Source organism: Maniola hyperantus, chromosome 2 (assembly GCF_902806685.2).
Source record: "Maniola hyperantus chromosome 2, iAphHyp1.2, whole genome shotgun sequence".
Classification (NCBI taxonomy): domain Eukaryota; kingdom Metazoa; phylum Arthropoda; class Insecta; order Lepidoptera; family Nymphalidae; genus Maniola; species Maniola hyperantus.
The window spans coordinates 16,727,723-16,748,326 of NC_048537.1; the positions used below are offsets into that span (position 1 = coordinate 16,727,723).

The 20,604-nt window shown below is 35.7% G+C and overlaps 2 protein-coding genes across 10 annotated transcripts in view; one reads left to right on the plus strand and one right to left on the minus strand.

Moving 5' to 3' along the window:
* The window catches only part of M7BP (Myosin-7a binding protein), a 148,291-nt gene that overhangs the window by 14,228 nt on the left and 113,459 nt on the right, over nucleotides 1-20,604 (minus strand). For 5 of the 9 annotated variants that reach the window (XR_011238144.1, XM_069506887.1, XM_069506890.1 and 2 more), the window contains one exon: nucleotides 6,723-6,925. Coding sequence is in view for 8 of the 9 variants with exons in the window: in XM_069506887.1 (XP_069362988.1) it covers nucleotides 6,723-6,925 (203 nt within the window). In the remaining variant the exon portion in view is untranslated. Of the gene's footprint in view, nucleotides 1-1,530; nucleotides 1,675-2,673; nucleotides 2,796-6,722; nucleotides 6,926-11,712; nucleotides 12,041-20,604 lie in introns of those variants that run through there. The other 4 variants (XM_034982446.2, XM_069506904.1, XM_069506922.1 and 1 more) reach the window with 4 other exon arrangements.
* On the plus strand, nucleotides 15,126-17,319 carry LOC138403613 (uncharacterized). The gene is made up of 3 exons (XM_069504814.1): nucleotides 15,126-15,430; nucleotides 16,001-16,829; nucleotides 17,302-17,319. The coding sequence occupies exons 1-3, from the start codon at nucleotides 15,300-15,302 to the stop codon at nucleotides 17,317-17,319; spliced, it is 978 nt and encodes a 325-aa protein (XP_069360915.1). The 5' UTR covers nucleotides 15,126-15,299.

Below are 20,604 nucleotides of genomic sequence, written 5' to 3' on the forward strand. Positions count from 1 at the left end.
TTGTTTACTAGTTTCCAATTAATAATCTGATAACGGTTAGGTAGCTGCATTATTAGGGTTTCGTACCTCAAAAGGAAAAACGGAACCCTTATAGGATCACTTCATTGTCTGTCTGTCCGTCTGTCCGTCGTTTCTGTCAAGAAAACCTAAATGGTATTTCCCGTTGACCTACAATCATGAAATTTGGTGGGTAGGTAGGTCTTATAAAACAAGTAAAGAAACAAATCCGAAGACCGTGAATTTGTGGTTACATCAAAAAAAAAAAAAATGTGTAAGATTACTAGGTATATAAAGTGGGGTATCATATAAAAGGGCTTTACCTGTACATTCTAAAATAGATTTTTATTTATTTTTATGCATAACATAGTTTTTGATTTATCATGAAAAATGTCGAAAAATACGACTGTAGTACGAAACCCTCGGTGCGCGAGTCTGACTCGCACTTGATCGGTTTAAAAAAAACAATATTAGCCATGCTAATCATGACTAATATTCCCTTTTCCGCTTTTCCCTCCAACTAAGCGTAAAGCTTGTGATAGAAGTAGGTACGACAATAGTGCAACGGGTGGGAATGAACCGCCGACCTTTCGGGATTCAGTCCGCTCCTCAACCGTTGAGCTATTGAGGCTCGAGCTATTTTGGACACCGCTGCCATATATCGTGATATTTCATGTTTACTTAATTATTGTTCATTCTTATCAAATGTCTATATCAATGTCTTGTACCTACCTTGAAACTTTAATCTCTTTGCTAGTGACAATGACCCGAGATAATTTTGTTTATTGGAAACAGTTACCTACATAATTAATATTGATTTAGTAGGATTTCATATGGATTTCATTAAAAATAATATCTGCATTGCCTTGGTTTAGTAAGTAAGTAACTACCATTTGGTCCAACTTCGCTCGTCGATATAGCTATTTTACCAAATTACTAACTTCTATCCCACCTAACAGTCTCTAACAGAATCTAACAGTTCAACTCTTAACAGTAAATTAATTTTTATCATAAATATTAAATTATCATAGGTTTAGGGATGATTTGAAGCATGAACTGCTTCATATAAAATGTTTTGATGTTTTGAATCCGTGCCTCGTCCGCGCCTCGTACGTGCTCGTGCTCGTGTCCGCCACGTGTTGGTATAAATCATCCCTTAAACTTACGTTTTAAAACAACAGAAAATTAAAGCAATAGTTAGGTAGTAGGTAGGTACAATACGCGGCCGAAAGTAATGCACATCAACGTTTAAAACAAGAGGGAATAGGCATCTTCTCGGTAAACGCGTCCCATCTTAGGCCACATCATCACTTTCCATCAGGTGTGATTGTGGTCAAGCGTATACCTATAATGAAAAAAAAAGTACTGTAGATACCTATTTATTAAGAGTTGACTGTAGCTATAATATCAAAGACAAAATATTATCTTTTAACAAAGATAATATTTTAAAAAAACAATAGCCAATAATAACTACCAAAGACTATTAAAAAGAAAAGAGAAACGACACCATAATTCCACAGACAAAAACCTGACCTCGTCATTTTCATCGGGAAAGTAGACAATGATGAGATTCCACAGCATCTTCGCAAGAACACAACGATATCAGACCGATTATAGCATTCTCTAGGTCGAGATACAGGGCGTTTTTGTTGAGACTTCCAAAGAAAGGCTCTCATGGGAGAGAGCGCGCGGTACTGTGTGATATAGCGATACGACACTGTGGGACGGTCTAATTCGCATGTAGGGTTGGCGGTATGAAGAAACAGTATACCTATGTGAAAAAATACGAGTCTAAAAGATTTTTTCTAAAATATTTTCACCTCTAAAGGTGATGGGTGATTTGAATTTTCGATCACATTTTGGAAGATAAAATATAAAGTTAAAATAACAATATTTAAAACTTTTGTGTGTAACTGACTTAAGCAGATTTTTATTATTTAAATCTATTATCCTAAATGTCGATTTTCACGTCTCTAACTTCAAAAACATAGGACTTTCATATAACCTTCCACCCCCCATTTCACCCCCATAGGGGGGGATGTTCTCAAAACCGTTTCTGAGCTGACACCTACGTCCTAGAAGGAACCTACCTTCTAAATTTCAAGTTTGTAGGCTTTATAGTTTCTGAGATTTCGTGATTAGTCAGTAAGTGAGTGGTATTTCGCTTGTATTTAGATTTTAACACAGAAAACGCTAGCCTCCTGCTAGCGTTTTTTTACTAAACTCGGGAAATATAATGAATGATGATCCTATAAAAACAATGAAATCCGTTCAGCTCTTTTTATTGAGATTATTTAGATGAAAACAGACAAAGGAGGACTTTTTTATAAGTACTATGAAGTGATTTGTCTAGTTTTCTTGCAAATTATAATGTGACAATTGACTAATTATAACTACCTAGTAGGTACTTTAAATGAAATTCCATATTTCAAACACTACTCTAGTATTCTTGCTAATTACAATGTGACAATTGATTAACTAATTATACCAGATTTCAAGCACTACCACAAGTTGGTAAAGCTCACATATTGTTAGGTATCTGGTAGGTAGCTCTACAAATATACAAGACAAGCTTAAAACTTTATTTAATTTCATTTAAACACATAGTAAAAATTGAAATTAAAAAAGATTCGATGTTTAAAAAAACATTCAACTTGCTGGCCTCACTCAACTCACCCAACTAATAACATACAAAGTAAACACTCCGAAAATACCATACAGTGTCAACATCCTACACAACACAACCAAACAGCACACATGCACTTTTCAAATAAATACGACACAAAAACACAATCGTCAATCAGGATGCGATAAATTACTTTCACTGAGGATTCATAATTAAAAAGCTATACTTTACTTACCATTTCTTCGCGATCACCACAGACTATCTGCTGTGGACGGCGCTGTTATCGTGATAAGAAGTTTTATCGAGGCGTAGTTTGATAAATAAATATTTTATCGTGAAATCACACTGTCGCCTCCCAGTGGTTGTAATCCGGATCCTATTTTTGCATATCAATAGAATCTTTGATATTGATGACATCTTTTTTGGTAATTAGTTTTTTTTTCAATTAATTTATTAAGTTGACTGCAATCTCACCTGGTGGTAAGAGATGATGCAATCTAAGATGGAAGTAGGCTAACCTGGAAGGGGTATTTCAGACATTTACGGGTATCATCTGACCTGTTGGTAAACAATGATCCTATAGCTACTAAGTAGGTAAGGTAACATAGACGTGCCTACTTCAAAGCTCACAATTTTAGTTGGGTACAGATATAGCTTGCATCCCGGAGACGGACCAAAGCGGGGTTTCCAAGCAAAGCGGCCTAAAACTATACCAAAATTGTGTCTTAAGGTGACGCAGGACGCTCGACCGAAATTGGCAGCGCACGTGGGTAACATGTTTGCTTTTCACTTGACATTGTATGAGAAAGTTGAGAGGCACGATGATTTTCACCGAAATCAAGCGCGCGAAAAGGGTTTAGGAAAAGTATTTTTGAGAAAAAACTGCTGAATTTATGTTTGCAACGTTTGCAAAGTAAAGTTATTTCAACTAATGAATAAATAAACTACGTCTAATGATAAATTGTTTTAGAATTTTCATATAACTAATCTTATTTATTTACGCCCAAAGTTGTCATTAATTTAGTGTTAAAATAGGAATCTTTTGAGCCTCGTAACTTTTAAATCAATATTTTTTTCAATGTTTTATATATCAATAAACCTAGATAATGACGAGATAAATCGATATAATTCTTAGTTTTGTGCGTACAATGGGGCCGATTCTCTTGTACACAAAAACTAAACTAACAGGTCTAAATCTAGTGCTATCCTTTTCCGCATTATGAAAGGGATAGCAATAGATTTAGACGTGCCATTTTAGTTTAGTTTAGAGTTTGTGTACAACGGAATTAGCCACAATATCGAATATTGTTGTAATTTCCCTCCTACGTTTGTATGAAGAAAGCACCGAACTGAGTCCCCACTTCGTGGTTTCGAGCAAAATGTTACAATTGCAATAAAGTTTCAACAGTTTTCATTCAGTTGTTTGATCGTCCTAATAGTTTAGTTATATTTGCTTTATCCTATAAGTATAGCTTAGTTATATTTTAGTGTATTTATGAGTTATAAATAATATCTGTCCCGGCTGTACTCACGTGTTTAGTCGACGTTAGCCCGACTAGTTTCGAACCCATCCGGGGTCCTTTTTCAAGGGAGTCAGTTCGCGCACGCGCCGCGGTTGTGACTGCGAGCCGCGCGTGCCGCTGCCCGCACCCGCTTGTTTATAAGTTATACGCGTTTATTTATGAGTTAATTAATTATTATTCGCCAGCTCCTCAAGTTATTTCGGTTAGGTAAACAAAATTCACAAAACCCAATTTGGACAGCCCTAAATTATAAGGATGACACGTTTGTGTACAAAGGTACAACTAAGGATTCTCTTGGCTAAGGTTATGTTTACATCATTAATTGGATAGAACCTGTTGTATACGCTTCATTAAACTCGTACGTAAGTCAGATACGATTAATGTGAAACACTTATACGTATCATTGTGAAGCCTTTCCCAATGGTGTAAGTAGCGGAATGAAAACCGAACGACTGTAGATTCAAATATTTACCAAAAATATCCATTGCGTATAGGTAAGCTGTGATAGCCTAGTGGTTAGGACGTCCACCTTCTAATCGGAGGTCGGGGGTTCGATCCCGGGCACGCACCTCTAACTTTTCGAAGTTATGTGGGTTTTAATTATTAATTAAATATCACTTGCTTTACCGGTGAAGGAAAACATCGTGAGGAAACCTGCATGCCTGAGTTCTCCATAATGTTCTCAAAGGTGTGTGAAGTCTACCAATCCGCACATGGCCAGGGTGGTAGACTATGGCCAAAACCTTCTCAGTCTGAGAGGAGACTCGTGCTCTGTAGTGAGCCGGCGATGGGTTGATCATGATGTATAGGTATATTGCGTGCGTTTGTTGCGTAGAGTCCGGTCCAGATCCAATGGCCACCTGAAGGTATTTTCTGACAGGATCGACTGCCAGTACTTGAATCTCTGTTGTATGATTCACGTGCTGCCAAATCGATCCTGTCCTAATTTAAATAGTTATAGATATTTTACTAACAAATAGGTTTAAGTTTCGTGTAATTACTAACACCAATATGATCCTTTTGTTGGTCGAAATAAAAACATTTTATTTATTTATTTATTATTGCTGTTTCAGCCTTCAGGGCTATAACAATTTATATTTCGAATAAAAAAAGAAAGTATTTTTCCTTCATCATTACCTATCGCCGGCCTACTACCCAGCATCGCTCTTCGCGAAGAATTAAGGCCAAGTGCGGATTGGCAGACTTCACAAACTTTTGATGACGTAATTTTGGAGAACTCTCAGTAGAAACCAAAGAGGTAGGTATGTATGAGTTTAATACACCGAGAATGCAATTGGTCTGTGGTTTAATAGAAACTGCCATACCCCTAGCCTGCTTCCATCTTAGATTGCAACATCACCTACCACCAGGTGAGATTCCAGTCAAGGGCTAACTTATTGTATCTGAATAAAAAAATACGGATTTTCTTTTCTTTCACCGTTGAAGCCGTTGAAGCCAACCCAAGTGATATTTAAGTGCTCAAAACGTACCTACATAACTCCAAAAAGTTAAAGGTACCCGGAATCGAACCCCGGACCGTCCGAGGAGACAGACGTCTTAAACACTAGACTATCACCGCTTATAGGTAAAGTAGGTTACATTTAATGTCTTTTCCTTTAATAAATAAAAAATGAGAAATCATGTTTCCTTCCGTTCAAGGTTTCTAGTTGTAACTTGTAATAAAAATAAATAGATAAAAATGAGAATCGCGTGCAGCTAAACACTAATTATGGATTTGCAATTGATTTATATTATTACTAGCTGAGCCCCGCGGCTTCGCCCGCTGGATTTAGGTTTTTAAAAATCCCGTGGGAACTTTTGATTTTCCAGGACAAAAAGTAACCTATCCGTCCCCGTGATGCAAGACATCTCAGTACCAAATTTCGCAAACATTTAAACGCATGATTCTTTAAAAATCCCCATGATACCACCACGATTTAAGAATGCAATACCTTACAGCATCAAGGCTGAGGATTTGGGTCCTCGAGTTCAAAAAGTCTTTACTTGGTAGGTACAGCTACTACCTACCTCCAATATCATCGTACTTCGTACTGCGACATAATCGCGTTGCATGCACGGACTGCCGCGGCCGTCTCCATTATTTTAAATTTGTGATATCTCCTAAGATATTATTCTAAATGAAATGGCACACAGAGCAATTTTGGTCTAAATTAAACACTTGAGATGACGAACAATTTTATTTTGATAAGGATTAATACTATGATAGTAAAAACACCTTTGAAAGTAAAGCTTTGTTTTAGACCACATTTCAAAACAGAATTCACACATTCAGAATTGCGGTGCGTTTTAAAATCCGTAAATTTGAATTTAAATGTATCAAAATCCGGTGCGGAATTAAATCCGCAGTGCGCGCGCTTCCTGAAGTTAGTTAGTTAGATATAGTTGAAGTGTGAACTATAGGTTCACAGATTTTGCGAAAAAAACGCACGGAATTTACCGTGGTGCGCGCTAGCTCATAATCTTGTCTTCTGTTATTAGGAACTTACCCGCGAGTTCGATCGCGTGGATTACACAAATTTCAAACCCCTATTTTATCCCTTTAGCTGGTTTCTCACCTTATTCAGTATAGCAGTAGCCAGCAGGTCCTCGTACGTGGATGACTCGGTAGGTGTCTGCGGTTCTGCAGCGTACTGCGCGAGCGCCGGCAGCGCTGCAGCCTCCTCCACTACTCTAGCGACTAAGCGCTTGAGTTGGGCGTGGGCTCCGCTGGCGCCCAACGTGTGGCTGTGACTGGGCCCGGAGTGATGTTGAGGTAGATCTGGGGAAAATTAAAAAAACTGTTATACAGGGTGTTATTAGAAAGCTAGCGAAAACATAGCGCTATTATTATACTGCCTATACACAATACAATACCAATAACCGTTAGCCTTATACTTATAGTTTTAATAATTTAGTATTTTTCAAACCCGTAATTTAGCGTGCAAAACTCGGCGAGCTCGCGAGTCGCGACCTATCGACGCAACGTTCGTTGACCTCTAGCGTCAGTCAGGTGTTTTATTTGCAATACATTGCGAACTTTAAAAAATACCAACAGGAAAATTTTCGCGTTTTTTCTATCTTTGTTTTTGCAAGCGTTCTAATAAAACCTGACTTTTATAATGACTTAATTATTTTGGAGATTCTTTTGTGCGTATTTCTAGTTTCTATTATATATAATATCTGTCCCGGCTTTACTCACTTTAGTTTCTATTATGTTTATAGTGAATACATAAGGAAGTAGGGAAAAAATAATATTCCAAAAATATATCTATGAAACAAGTTTTGGAAAATGTTGTTATACTTAATGTAAGTTGTAAATTATTCTGTTTAATTAACTGTGATAATAAAGTAATAAAATATAATTAACATAATTCTACCATTATATTTGTAAAATGTGAGTCACAATCAATAAATTATATCAATATTGGGGCCGATTCTCTTGTACACAATCTCTAAACTAAACTAAATGAACAGGTCTAAATCTAGTGCTATCCTTTTCCGCAAGCAACATTATGAAAGGGATAGCAATAGATTTAGACGTGCCATTTTAGTATAGTTTAGAGATTGTGTACAAAGGAATTAGCCCCAATGTATTGTGAATTGTGATGCAAATGTAAAGTTTCGAACAATAACATACCAAAAATGTGAGCAACTCGTTCGTTGTGCTAACAATTAATTATTATATTATTATACATATACATCACACTATAAAAAACCGGCCAAGTGCGAGTCAGGCTCGCGCAATGAGGGTTCCCTAGTACAGTCGTATTTTTTCGACATTTTGCACGATAATTCAAAAACTATGATGCATAAAAATAAATAAAAATCGGTTTTAGAATGAACAGGTGTAGACCTTTCATATGATACCCCACTTGATATAGTCACTCACTTCAAAAGATGAAAATACTAATTATTAGTTCATGACCACAATTTAATTTTTTTTGTGTGATCTAACCCTAAATTCACGGTTTTCAGATTTTTCCCCAAATTTTAGCTATAAGATCTACCTACCTGCCAAATTTCATGATTCTAGGTCAACGGGAAGTATCCTGTAGGTTTATTGACAGACAGACAGACAGACAACAAAGTGATCCTATAAGGGTTCCGTTTTTCTTTTTGAGGTACGGAACTATAATAAAAATAAAAACCGGACAAGTGTGAGTCGGACTCGCACACGAACGGTTCTGTACCAACTTTTAAATTTAAGTACTTACCTACTTGTAATTTTTTTTAAATCTACATGGCAGTCATTTCGAAATTCTTATTATTTGTTGTTATAACGGCAATGGAAGTACACACAGTGCAAATTTCAACTCTCTATCTATTACGGTTCATGAGATACAGACAGACAGACGGACAGAGGAGGCTTAGGGTGAGATCTATAGAGCGCACTCTGACTTAGCTTAGACTTAATACAGAGTTAAAACGGGACAGAGCTATATCTCTAGCATAAATTCGTCTCGTTTTACCTCAATCTTAAGTCTGAGCAAAGTGCGCTCTATAGATCTCGGCCTTAGTAATAGAATCTCATTGGCATCCTTCGGGTATAGATTCCAAAAAACGAATTAATTGCCGACTAGATCTTAGTAAACAAGATCATGCCTTAAAAGAACAACCTGTCTGACTACTTAGTAGGTCCAAAAAAGACCAAAAGACCTCGCCAGTGTAGCTAGATCACGTCTTATTCTTGTTCAACGAGTCATCTTATCGTAATTTACTGTAATATCGGATAATTATACACAAGTACATCGCCCATTGTGATCCTGACGTGAACTACCCTGAACTGAAGATGTAATTTGCTGTCATCATCACTATTAATAGTCGACGCGTTTTAAACAGAGTCGTCGAGTTATTGTCTGTTTCGCTCGCACTTACAGGTCGTAGGTAAGTGCGAACGAAACATACAGATAACTCGACGACTCAGTTTAATATGCGTCGACTATAGCCATAATATAAAAATGCGTGTTTGTATGCTGGTTTGTCCTTGAATCAATGTTTGATTCAAGGAAAATAATCAATCAATTCCTTGTACCTAACCTCAAATTCACTGTTTTCGTATTTTTCTTCATAAGTGTGCTATAAGACACCTATCTGCCAAATTTCATGTATAGGTTTTCTTTACAGACACGACGGACAGACAGACAACAAAGTGATCCTATAAGGGTACCTTTTTTCCTTTTGAGGTACGGACCCCTAAAAATTAGTTAAAATTACCTAAAGTTAATTTGTTTTGGATTTTATAATTGAAGAAAAATTTTACAGACACAAAAAATTCACGTCAAACGATCTTATGTTTATTCATAACCAAGAATTATCTTCATTAATTGCTGAGGATTTTTTGCTCGTCTTCATGCTCGTGAATGTCTATTTGCGATCTCGTAATGAGTACCTACTTCTTAGATGTTCCTTGGCATTTTCTTTGTTAGTTTTGTGCTTATAGGCGGTTTGATACACCCGGCCACGAAAATTCAAATTTTAGTCAGTTTTTCGAAAATAGTAGACTAATCATACATCGAAGGCTTATACTAATGAGTTTTGCGCGCATAACATTTATGCATCTACATGTTTTTCCATAAAAACCTTGTTCAAAAATACTCATTTACTTCATATTTGTGCAAATCTGGGAAAATTCAGAAAATTATCTTTCAGGAACAAATATGAAGTAAATGAGTATTTTTGACCAAAGTTTTTATGGAAAAACATAGATGCATAAATGTTATGCCCGCAAAACTCATTACCATAAGCCTTCGATGTATGATTAGTCTACTATTTTCGAAAAACTAACTAAAATTTGAATTTTCGCGGCCGGGCGTATCAAACCACGAATTTTTATTACTTGGTCCAAAAGGTAATAAACAACTAATAAGGAAGTTTTCCGTATTTAAACGGGAGTGAGGCTGTAAAATATGTTTTTTAAAGAATCTATAATGCAATCGCAATCTATAATCGGCAATGATGACTAATATTCCCCTTTCCCCTCCAACTAAGCGTTAAGCTTGTGCTAGAAGTAGGTACGACAGTGGTGCAACGGATGGGGTTTGAACCGGTAACCTTTCGGATTTTCAGTCCGCTCCTCTAACCGTTGAACTATTGCGGCTATGATTGATATTGATTGGTCATCCCATGTTTTTAAAAAACTAGATAAGTAAGATTTACTTATTTTAGAAAAATTTAGAAAAATATGCCACTCTTTGAGAAACATATTTTCCTAAATTGTTAAGTTTGCAGTCGCTTTAAAAAATCGTAATCCATATTGAAAAATATTGAACCGAAGGCAACTAAATAACAAAATAGTTATGGGTAAGACCAGTTTATGATCTGATGATCTGATCTGCTTCTCTATGATACCGGCTTTTCGTGTATTTTTTCATCGTATAAAACAAGTTGAGTTTATAGGCAAATTTTATTTTCTCGATGTCCTTGTTTTGTGCTCAGAGTTATAGTTGTAAAAATTATACATACGGGAAATATTGTACATCGACTTTTAGAAAGACAGCGATCAGCTTTTCTTTTTGTATATTATTTAGAAACAATAATGTACCTTAGACATGTACATTTACATACAATGAACCAAAAGCTTAATTTGCTATAATCCGCTGAAACAGGTCGAATCTGTATGGTGCAAACATGCAGCATGCGAAATGCACCGCCCGCCCTCCCACTGATAACCTGCATTGTAAGGTCTACATCTCCTGAGGATGCTCCGGTGTCGGGGCGAAACGTGCGTCGAGTGTATGTAGGATTTGGGTGGTGCCGCGTGGTGGTGGTGCGTATTGCTTGCCTGGTGGCTGCTTCTTCCTGCATGTTTAGCAGTGGGAGGGCGGGCGGTGCATTTCGCATGCTGCATGTTGCACCATACAGATTCGACCTGTTTCAGCGTATTATAGCAAATTAAGCTTTTGGTTCATTTTATATCATGGGCTTCCGGCAGGCTCGGGGCCACCTGGGTCGCGCCGGACTACGAGACCTCACAGATCCTCATCGGACACGGCTGTTTCCGGGCGCGCCTGCATAGGATGACGTTGTGCGAGAGCCCGGCGTGCGAGTGCGGCTTTGGCGACGAGGATAGGCACCATGTGCTGTGGGAGTGTCCCCTCTATGAGGACTTGCGAGTGACGATGTTGGATGGGATCGTACGCGGGGAAGCGGGGCCGGTCTTCTACACGGACCTCGTCTCATCGGCGGGGAACTACAACCGGCTACGGGAATTCGCGCACCATTGGCATAAGAGGCGAAGCAGCTCGGAGCGTACAGGTGCCAGGTCGGCACCACGGAGGAGCAGCAGATCACAGCTGTATTAGTGACGTCTAGCCCCCAAGGGGGGAGAGTGAGCATAAGGGACAAGGAAGAGACAAAATAATTTGTAGGGACTCAAGAAGGCGCCCCGGGAAAATGCCAAGAGCAAGTACCGAACGGGCGCCCTCCCGCGATTCGGCCCATATAACCGAGAGGTTGGTGGGGCCATGGGAGGTGGAGGGTTGTCCCCATATCATGGACTTCCGCAAAGTAACGCCTACTTCTATAGGTACAACATGTACATTTACCTACGTTAATTCCTCAACTCACCAAGTATCTCTTCAAGCCAGTAGCAGGATACGTAGAGGAAGATGGCCACTCCCAGCCAAAATCCAATCAATAGCACGGCGAGGTATTCCCACATTTTTCACTTTATCACTACTTTATCATCACTTTAGCGTTCACTTACTGTTCACTTTATGATCTCTGGATCATCACCAATTAGTTGTTAACTATAGTTATGCCTCTTTTGTTTTGGATGATAGTAGAGAGCTTATTTTCGTCATTTTATAGAAGTAGAAGGTGCCAAGTTTTGTATCGTTTTGGTCACATGATTATTGAAGGTAACAATTTTTCTCGAGGATTCCTGTTTAGATAACTATTTTTACTATTTATACATATTAATTTTCATAACGTTTTAATGTTAGCCTGAGAGAGCTAAATTATTATTATGACAAGTCAAAACCACTTCGAAACACAGATTATTTTTTACTTATTTTTTTTTATTTAGATATAAGTTAGCATTTGACTGCAATCTCACCTGGTGGTGATGATGCAGTCTAAGATGGAAGCGGGCTAACCTGGAAGGGGTATGGCAGTTTTTAATAAACCCATGCGCCCCTTTGGTTTCTACACGGCATCGTACCGGAACGCTAAAGTTCTTACTTGCAAGCAATCAATTAGCTTTGCATACAACTAGCACACAAGAATGAGCTACAGCTATATGTAATGAGATCCGTAGGAGAACAAGAGTAACCGACATAGCTCAACGGGTTGCGAAGCTGAAGTGGCAATGTGCAGGGCACATTTGACATGGAACAGAAATTCGTGTTTTTCGGACTTTTGCCTGAGAAGTGCCTGAGAAAGTCTTAAAATTGTCAAGATGATTCGTAAAACAATGAGGTTAAAGAAACAATTGCTTATTTGCGGTTTTTTTTCGAAAATGCGCAAGTCAGCATATTAAGATTTTCTCTTGTTTTCACTATGAGTTTACATTATATTTTATTTAACAGATTAAACGTGGCAACTGAGGGTCAACTCCTGAGGTCGACTTGCGCTTTTGTAAAAATAGAAATTAGGTAAATAGGTAGGTATTACACTGTTCGAAACCGAAGTTCTTTTTTACGTTACATAGAGTTGGTGAAATAGCATAAATAAAAGCGAAAACTGAGATCAAACGGGGTATATAATTACATTTTATATGTATTTATAGCAATAATACTTATAACAACAAAATATATACACGATATCAAGAATATACCTACACGATATTTCACCCTTTTGATGACGCAACAATAAAATTCTTAAATTTGTTTTTTAAACCAAGTTTTAATTGGTTTACCTATTTCTCGCAAGGGAGGAGTCAGGTTGTTCCAGCATTTCTAGCGGTCTACCCAATTTCATAACCGTAGTTACAGCAAGTTGTTGAGGTTTGATAAAATTGTTTAACCGTTAACCCAATCGAGTTGCTGTTACAGTTTCCGCCTCGATATTGCACTTTACAAAACAAAAGTCCACTTCAACAAGCAATGGGAGAATTCGATGCGGTAAAAAAGGCAAAACAATAACTAAGTATGCCGAAGAAAAATAAAATAGGTACCTTATCCGTTTAATAATCTTGTTTATTTGATCTTGTTTACTTTAATACTTACGAAATAGACTTCGTAAACAACATCAAAATAAACAACAGGTTTATCCGGACGACTAAACATCAATTTCATATTACTCTCTGTCTCTATACTAACATTATAAATGCGAAAGTGTATTTGTTTGTTTGTCCTATCCTTTACGCCCTAACTAAGCAACTAATCGAGTTGATTTTTCATAAAGATAGTTGAAAGGACGGAGAGTAACATATAGGCTACTTTTTATCCCGGAAAATTAAATACAATAACTCTAACGAAAAATAACATTTTCACCAAATGTTTAAAAAAAAAAAGTAGCAATCCCATCTCTAATCCGGTGTTCGACAACTAGTCAAATCTTTTTATCAAAGGTCAAAACACGCGCTTAGTATGCGAGCTTCTATGAAATACAGGCATGTGACGTCACAAAAATTTGACGTGCTTTTTTTTAAGTTTAGTCGTTAATTTAAAATGATTATTAGTAGTGTAGAAAGTCGATTCTGGGCCACCCCGGGGGGTCCGCGAAAAAAAATTGTCCCGCCCACAAAAAAAGACCACCACCATTGGCTCTGGATGTTCGCCGTTTTTAGACCATTGGCTCAAACCTAACCTAACCTAACCTAACCTAACATATATCGATCGGGTCGTTAGCGGGAAACTAAAAGGGCAATTGGAATCTCCTACCACTCATCTAGTGAATGATTGCGTGCGAGGCTGTAGGTACCTGCTACCTACGCTAGCTCTAACAATGAGTACCGTACGCGTCAAAATAACTTCGGAATGTCCAAGGCGTCACTTTCTCATTTTTTCATCGGGGGTACGTACCTGCTCCGGCGCCAGGGGGTTTTAACAATGCCCCCCGCCCCTTATCCCCTCACCCGTCGATCCATGCATTTCTACAATTTTGTCCTTAACCGACTTTAAAAAAGGAGGTATTTTTCTGTATGTATGACTGTATTTTCATAAAATGTTTAAATACGAGTTTATCATGTTATCACCATATTGGATGACTGATATTGTTTATAATGAATAAGTAAATTAGAATTTGATAGCAATGCATTTCGTAGAAACTTAACCCAAGCTTTTATGATAATGTGTTCTCTTGCAAAAATATGTGAGATGCTCTCTCGTGTCAGTTTAAAATATATTTATTATCTCATTAACAAAAAATTAACAAAATTCACGATCGATCGTGTCGTTGATTTTTTTAGTTAGTCCACTCAATCTGTTTTTATCGCCCATTAACTTTAGGTAGATGCAAAAACTGATATCGCATGCAGGTGTTTCAGAGCATGTACATTCGTGTTTGTTTCGAAGATTTATAATCCCATTAAGAAGGACTAACAAAAAATTAACCCAAGCTTTTATGATAATGTGTTCTCTTGCAAAAATATGTGAGATGCTCTCTCGTGTCAGTTTAAAATATATTTATTATCTCATTAACAAAAAATTAACAAAATTCACGATCGATCGTGTCGTTGATTTTTTTAGTTAGTCCACTCAATCTGTTTTTATCGCCCATTAACTTTAGGTAGATGCAAAAACTGATATCGCATGCAGGTGTTTCAGAGCATGTACATTCGTGTTTGTTTCGAAGATTTATAATCCCATTAAGAAGGACTAACAAAAAATTAACCCAAGCTTTTATGATAATGTGTTCTCTTGCAAAAATATGTGAGATGCTCTCTCGTGTCAGTTTAAAATATATTTATTATCTCATTAACAAAAAATTAACAAAATTCACGATCGAGGGTTCCTTTTTCTATTTGAGTTACAGAACCCTAAGATAAAAATATAACAATTGAAAGGTTGGTCTTCCAGACACAATGCGATCCTTACCCGCTGTGAATACACAACAAAAGCCAGTAACCCGTGAGTGACACTTTACGGAAATATATTTTTTAAATAATGTGTACTTTCCCTACCATTTGTCTTTGAACAAATTTGAAACAAATTATAAAAGAGTCCTGTTCTAAAGCAGTCGCGCCATATTCCTTCTTACTACCTACAACGATGTTGTCTCAACTGTGTGAGCTGAACAACTCGGTCTACGATGAAGAAATGGTTGCAATTTGTGAAGAAGTCGAATTGAACACGATGTTAGTTGACCTATGTATGGAAACCGAACGAGATCAAGTTTATTCGTGAGTATTTTTTAATTTTTTTCCGCGAGCAGTTTTTATTTTAATTTATTGTATTTCAAAAATTTCATCGAATATTAGGTGTGCGACTATAAATTATTAATGTAATGCCGCCATCCTCGACCCTGAAGTTCAAACTTGTTTAAACACATTGCTGACAGAGAGGGGGTTTTTTGTGTATAAATATCCGGGCTTAGCTCTAGTAACGTCCATTCAGAGACAAGTTGTGATAGAAAAATAATAACCATGGAAGCTTTTTCCAGTGATGAAATAAGTGTATTTACTAAATCATTTGTGCTAAATAAGTTTCATAGAAACATCCGGTTGTGGTATATATCTAATAGACTCCCTAGATGGATGTTAGAGGACCCAGATATTAAACCGTTTTATACTCCATGTAGTGGTCATTCTGTCTCCATGACATCCCCTGTTTGTGATGAAATTGATGGGGTGTTTCCTATGATAGCATATTGTAATATGTGTGCTTCAAATGGTAAATTATATTCCAATAAAGATAATTGTAAGGTGTATTTTTCAGAACATATTTTTAACTATTGTATTTTTATTTTTTAGTTCGGGGCAAACTGGAGCCGGAGTAAAAAGAAAGGCTACTGTGCTCACACAGTCTTCGAGTAAGCGACCATGTTCTCAAGAACCTTCTACTTCTACGGGGCTATTGACGACATCAACATCAACGGAGGGAGGATCTACCTCATTTGTAAGTCCCGCAAACAATCACAGTGTCGAGTGTCCTTATTGTAAAACAAATGTTAATCAAAAATACTATACCAGCCACCTTAAAAGCAAGAAACATATAAATAATGTACTTCTTAATAGCTCCATTCAAAACTTAGCTAATGTGCAAATAATAGAAAACGCTTTCGGTCGAAGAATAGTAACATACAGGATTTCCAATGAGAATACGTCGTCTAATTCAGAATTCGAAACACCTGAATATTTCCTAAACTCAATTAAAAATATTATTTATGAGTTGCTTGATAAGCTATTAAAGGAATATAAGGCAATTAAAGTAAATTGCATTTTAAGTGGGGAATTTATTCAAACAACAAAAAATTTAGAGAATTCTTTTGATTTTCAAACCATTAATTATATTCTATGTTTAGAGCAAGAAATCAATAAAATTTATTCAGATTTGCATGATGAAATTTCAAATAAAGTTTGTAATTTTGAAAAGAAAGATAGTGGTTGGAGTCTAAAAAAAATTAATTACATTGATTTAAACATAAATAAATTTAACCCGTTACGAGGATCTTCATATATAGATCTACCCTTAGATATAAAACATAAGCATGCTGTAATTAATGTAAAAAATAATGACTATCAATGTTTTCAATGGGCTGTGCTTTCCGCATTGTATCCAGTTAACAATCATGTAGACAGAGTGAGTTCATATGCATCTAAAGAAAACTCTTTAAGTTTTAAAGATATTCCATTTCCGGTAAAGTTGAAAGATATATATAAATTTGAGCGCTTAAATAATATTAGTATTAATGTTTTTGGACTTGAACGTGATACTAAAAGTAATTCCACAAAGGTCATTGGTCCACTCTATTTCACAAAATGCCGAAAACAAAAACACGTAAATTTACTTCACATAAATAATAGTTCTACCGGTCATTATTGTTATATAAAAAACCTATCCCGACTAGTTAGTTGCCAATTAAATGGACATCAACACGCGAACTATATTTGCGACGGTTGCTTGCTTTATTTTCAAACAGAGTGTAAATTAAAATCTCACCAGGAGTTCGATTGTAATCATGTTCGAACAGATTTACCAGGCATTAACAAAGCTAAACTAACATTCCATAAACACGAGAGGAAGTTAAAATTACCCTTTGTTGTATATGCAGATTTTGAAGCATTTTTAAATCCTATACAAGGATGTGATAATGATCCATCTACCTCATATACAACAAATTTTCAAAAGCATGAAGTATATAGTTTTGGGTACTATATCAAATGCACATTCAATGATAGTCTATCTAAATACAAAACGTATACGGGTAGTGACTGTTCAAAAGTTTTTATGGAACACCTAAATGACGACGTCAACCGCATTTATAACGAATATTTAATTGAAATCAATCCACTTCCCCTCTCAGAGGATATTAATGAAAAAATAAATAGAGCAACTATATGCTATATATGTAATAAAAAACTAGATTCAGCTTATAAAATAGATTATAATAAGTACACTGGCGTTTTCACAGGTGTCTGCCATAAAAGTTGCAGCAAAAAATTTGTCACGCCTCGATTTATCCCTGTAATTCTGCATAACCTTAGTAACTATGATGCTCATTTCATTGTACACGCGTTAAACTTTTCAGAAGGGGTGGTAAAGGTCATACCTCAAAATAAGGAACGATACATTTCGTTTTCAAAAATGTTAAAAATCGATGAAAACCAAATTGAATTGAGATTTATTGATTCTTTTAAATTTTTATCGTATAGTTTAGAATCCTTAACAAATAATTTGAATGATGATGAATTCATTGAATTGCGCAGAAATTTTCAGAATGAAAAGGATCTTCTTTATTTAAAACGCAAAGGTGTGTATCCATATGAGTATATGTCATCATTTGAATCCTTAAAGTTGACATCACTCCCCACTCAAGATAATTTTTTCAACACACTTACAAACAGTTCTATTTCAAATGAGGATTATAAACATGCCAGTGATGTCTGGAATCATTTTAAATGTCGTAATATGAGTGATTACTCTGATTTATATCTCAAAACAGATGTTCTCCTTTTAACGGATATTTTTGAAAACTTTAGAAACGTATGTATTAAAACTTACGATTTAGATCCTGCTCAATATTATACAGCGCCAGGTCTTAGTTGGGACGCAATGTTAAAGTATACACAAGTAACGTTGGATCTGCTTACAGATTACGATAAAATTGCATTCATAAAATCAGGTATACGTGGCGGTGTTTCGCAATGCAGTAACCGTTATGCGCAAGCAAATAATAAGTTTATGGAGAATTTTGATGAGAAAATTCAATCATCTTATCTCATGTACTTAGACGCGAATAATTTATATGGATGGGCTATGTCTCAATACCTTCCTACAGGTGGTTTTGAATGGGTAAATTGTGACACTAATTTTAATGTACCAATTGATTCTGACGTAGGCTATATTCTTGAAGTAGATTTAGAATATCCACAAATTTTACACGACTTACATACCGATTTTCCACTATGTCCAGAGAATATACTCGTAGGAGGGAGTAAAAATTTGAAATTAGTGCCGAACCTATTTCATAAAACTAAGTATGTTATTCATTATAGAAATTTAAAACAATGTTTAGAAATGGGCTTAAAGCTAGGGAAAGTCCATCGGATTTTAAAATTCAATCAAAGCCCTTGGTTACAAAAATATATTGATTTGAATACCCAGTTACGTACATCTGCACATTCTGATTTTGAAAAAGATTTCTATAAGTTAATGAATAATTCCATTTTCGGGAAAACAATGGAAAATGTTGAAAAACGAGTAGATGTTAAATTATGTACACATTGGGAAGATAAAGGAAAAGTCGCTGGTGCACAGAAACTTATCGCGAGACCTGAATTTCATAGTCTTTCAATATTCTCTGAAAGTTTTGTTGCAATTCAACTTAAAAAAACTAAAGTGTTATATGACAAACCCATCTATTTAGGTTTATGTATTTTGGATATTTCCAAAACGCTTATGTATGATTTTCATTACAAATATATGAAAAACAAATATGGTCCAAATTGTAAAATGTTATATACTGATACTGACAGCTTCATTTATCACATTTTCACTGATAATTTTTATGAGGATATTAAACCTGATTTAAATAAATACTTTGATACTTCAGATTATCCCCCTGATAATGCATTTAATTTCCCCCGAATAAATAAAAAGAAAATTGGTCTTTTTAAAGATGAAAACAATGGTGTGATTTTGACAGAATTTGTTGGATTGAGATCAAAAGTATACGCTTTTAATACACAAAAAAAATTCATTGCTAGAGCAAAAGGAGTAAACAAATCAGTAACAAAAAAATTTAAAATGGAGAATTACAAAACAGTCTTATTTGAGCAAAAAAATGAAATATGTGAAATGTATAGATTTAGATCTATAAAGCATGTTGTTTTCACCCAAAAAAATAATAAAATATCGTTATCACATTCAGACACAAAACGGTTTTTAATCAACAACTCCACTGACACTTTAGCTTGGGGGCATTACAAAATAAATACATTAAATAATAATGAACAGTGAGGTTTATCGATGCTATTTTTGTGTGTAGAACACGTTTTCTTTAGCAAAAGAACTTCTACGTATATAATATGTAGATACGTATTGAAATGTATAACTAGTTATAATTATAAAAATGTATAGTTAATAAATAGAACTAAGAAAATATATTTAAGATTAATTTTAGCAATAGTTCGACATAGTAAGTAGAGCTAAGATAATATTATTATATTTAAGATAATAATATACAAAGGAAAATAAAATTGTTTTAATTGATCCTTAAAAGAAATAATATGTTATTTTTTTATTCATTTCCTTATCTGCCTTAATTAAAGTCACACGCATTTATTTACGATGTTTCATTTTCTCCATCCATTTACTGCTATAGTAGCAGGCCCAAGTGGCTGTGGTAAATCAAATTTTGTTACAAATTTCCTGAAGCACTGTAATGATTTATGTAACATACGGTTTGACCAAATTTTATGGTGCTATGATGAAATGCAACCTCTTTATAATCTAGAAAATGTGACATATATCCAGGGAATTCCTGAAATGAGCATGTTTGATGGAAAACATCCTCGGTTAGTTATAATTGATGATCTTATGAGAGAGTCAGATGGTCGCGTTGTCGATATTTTTACTAAAGGTAGCCATCACCGAAATTTAAGTGTATTTTACATTACACAAAATCTATTTCATCAAGGTAGAGGACAACGAGATATTTCACTGAACACAAGTTACATTATTTACTTCAAAAATCCACGAGACCGTACACAGATTCGTCATTTAGCTCGTCAAGTGTTTCCAGACAATGCAAAATTTATTGAGGAAGCCTATAAAGATGCTACTAATGAACCTTTTGGTTATTTAATGATTGACTTGAAACAAAATACAAGTGATTCATGTCGTTTTAAAAGCA

What these genes read in the sequence shown, in the direction of transcription:
- LOC138403613 (XM_069504814.1), top strand. Translation starts at nt 15,300, where the DNA reads ATGTTGTCTCAACTGTGTGAGCTGAACAACTCGGTCTACGATGAAGAA. An exon ending in GAACGAGATCAAGTTTATTC is followed by an intron (nt 15,431 to 16,000) that starts GTGAGTATTTTT and finishes TTTATTTTTTAG; the next exon opens with TTCGGGGCAAACTGGAGCCG.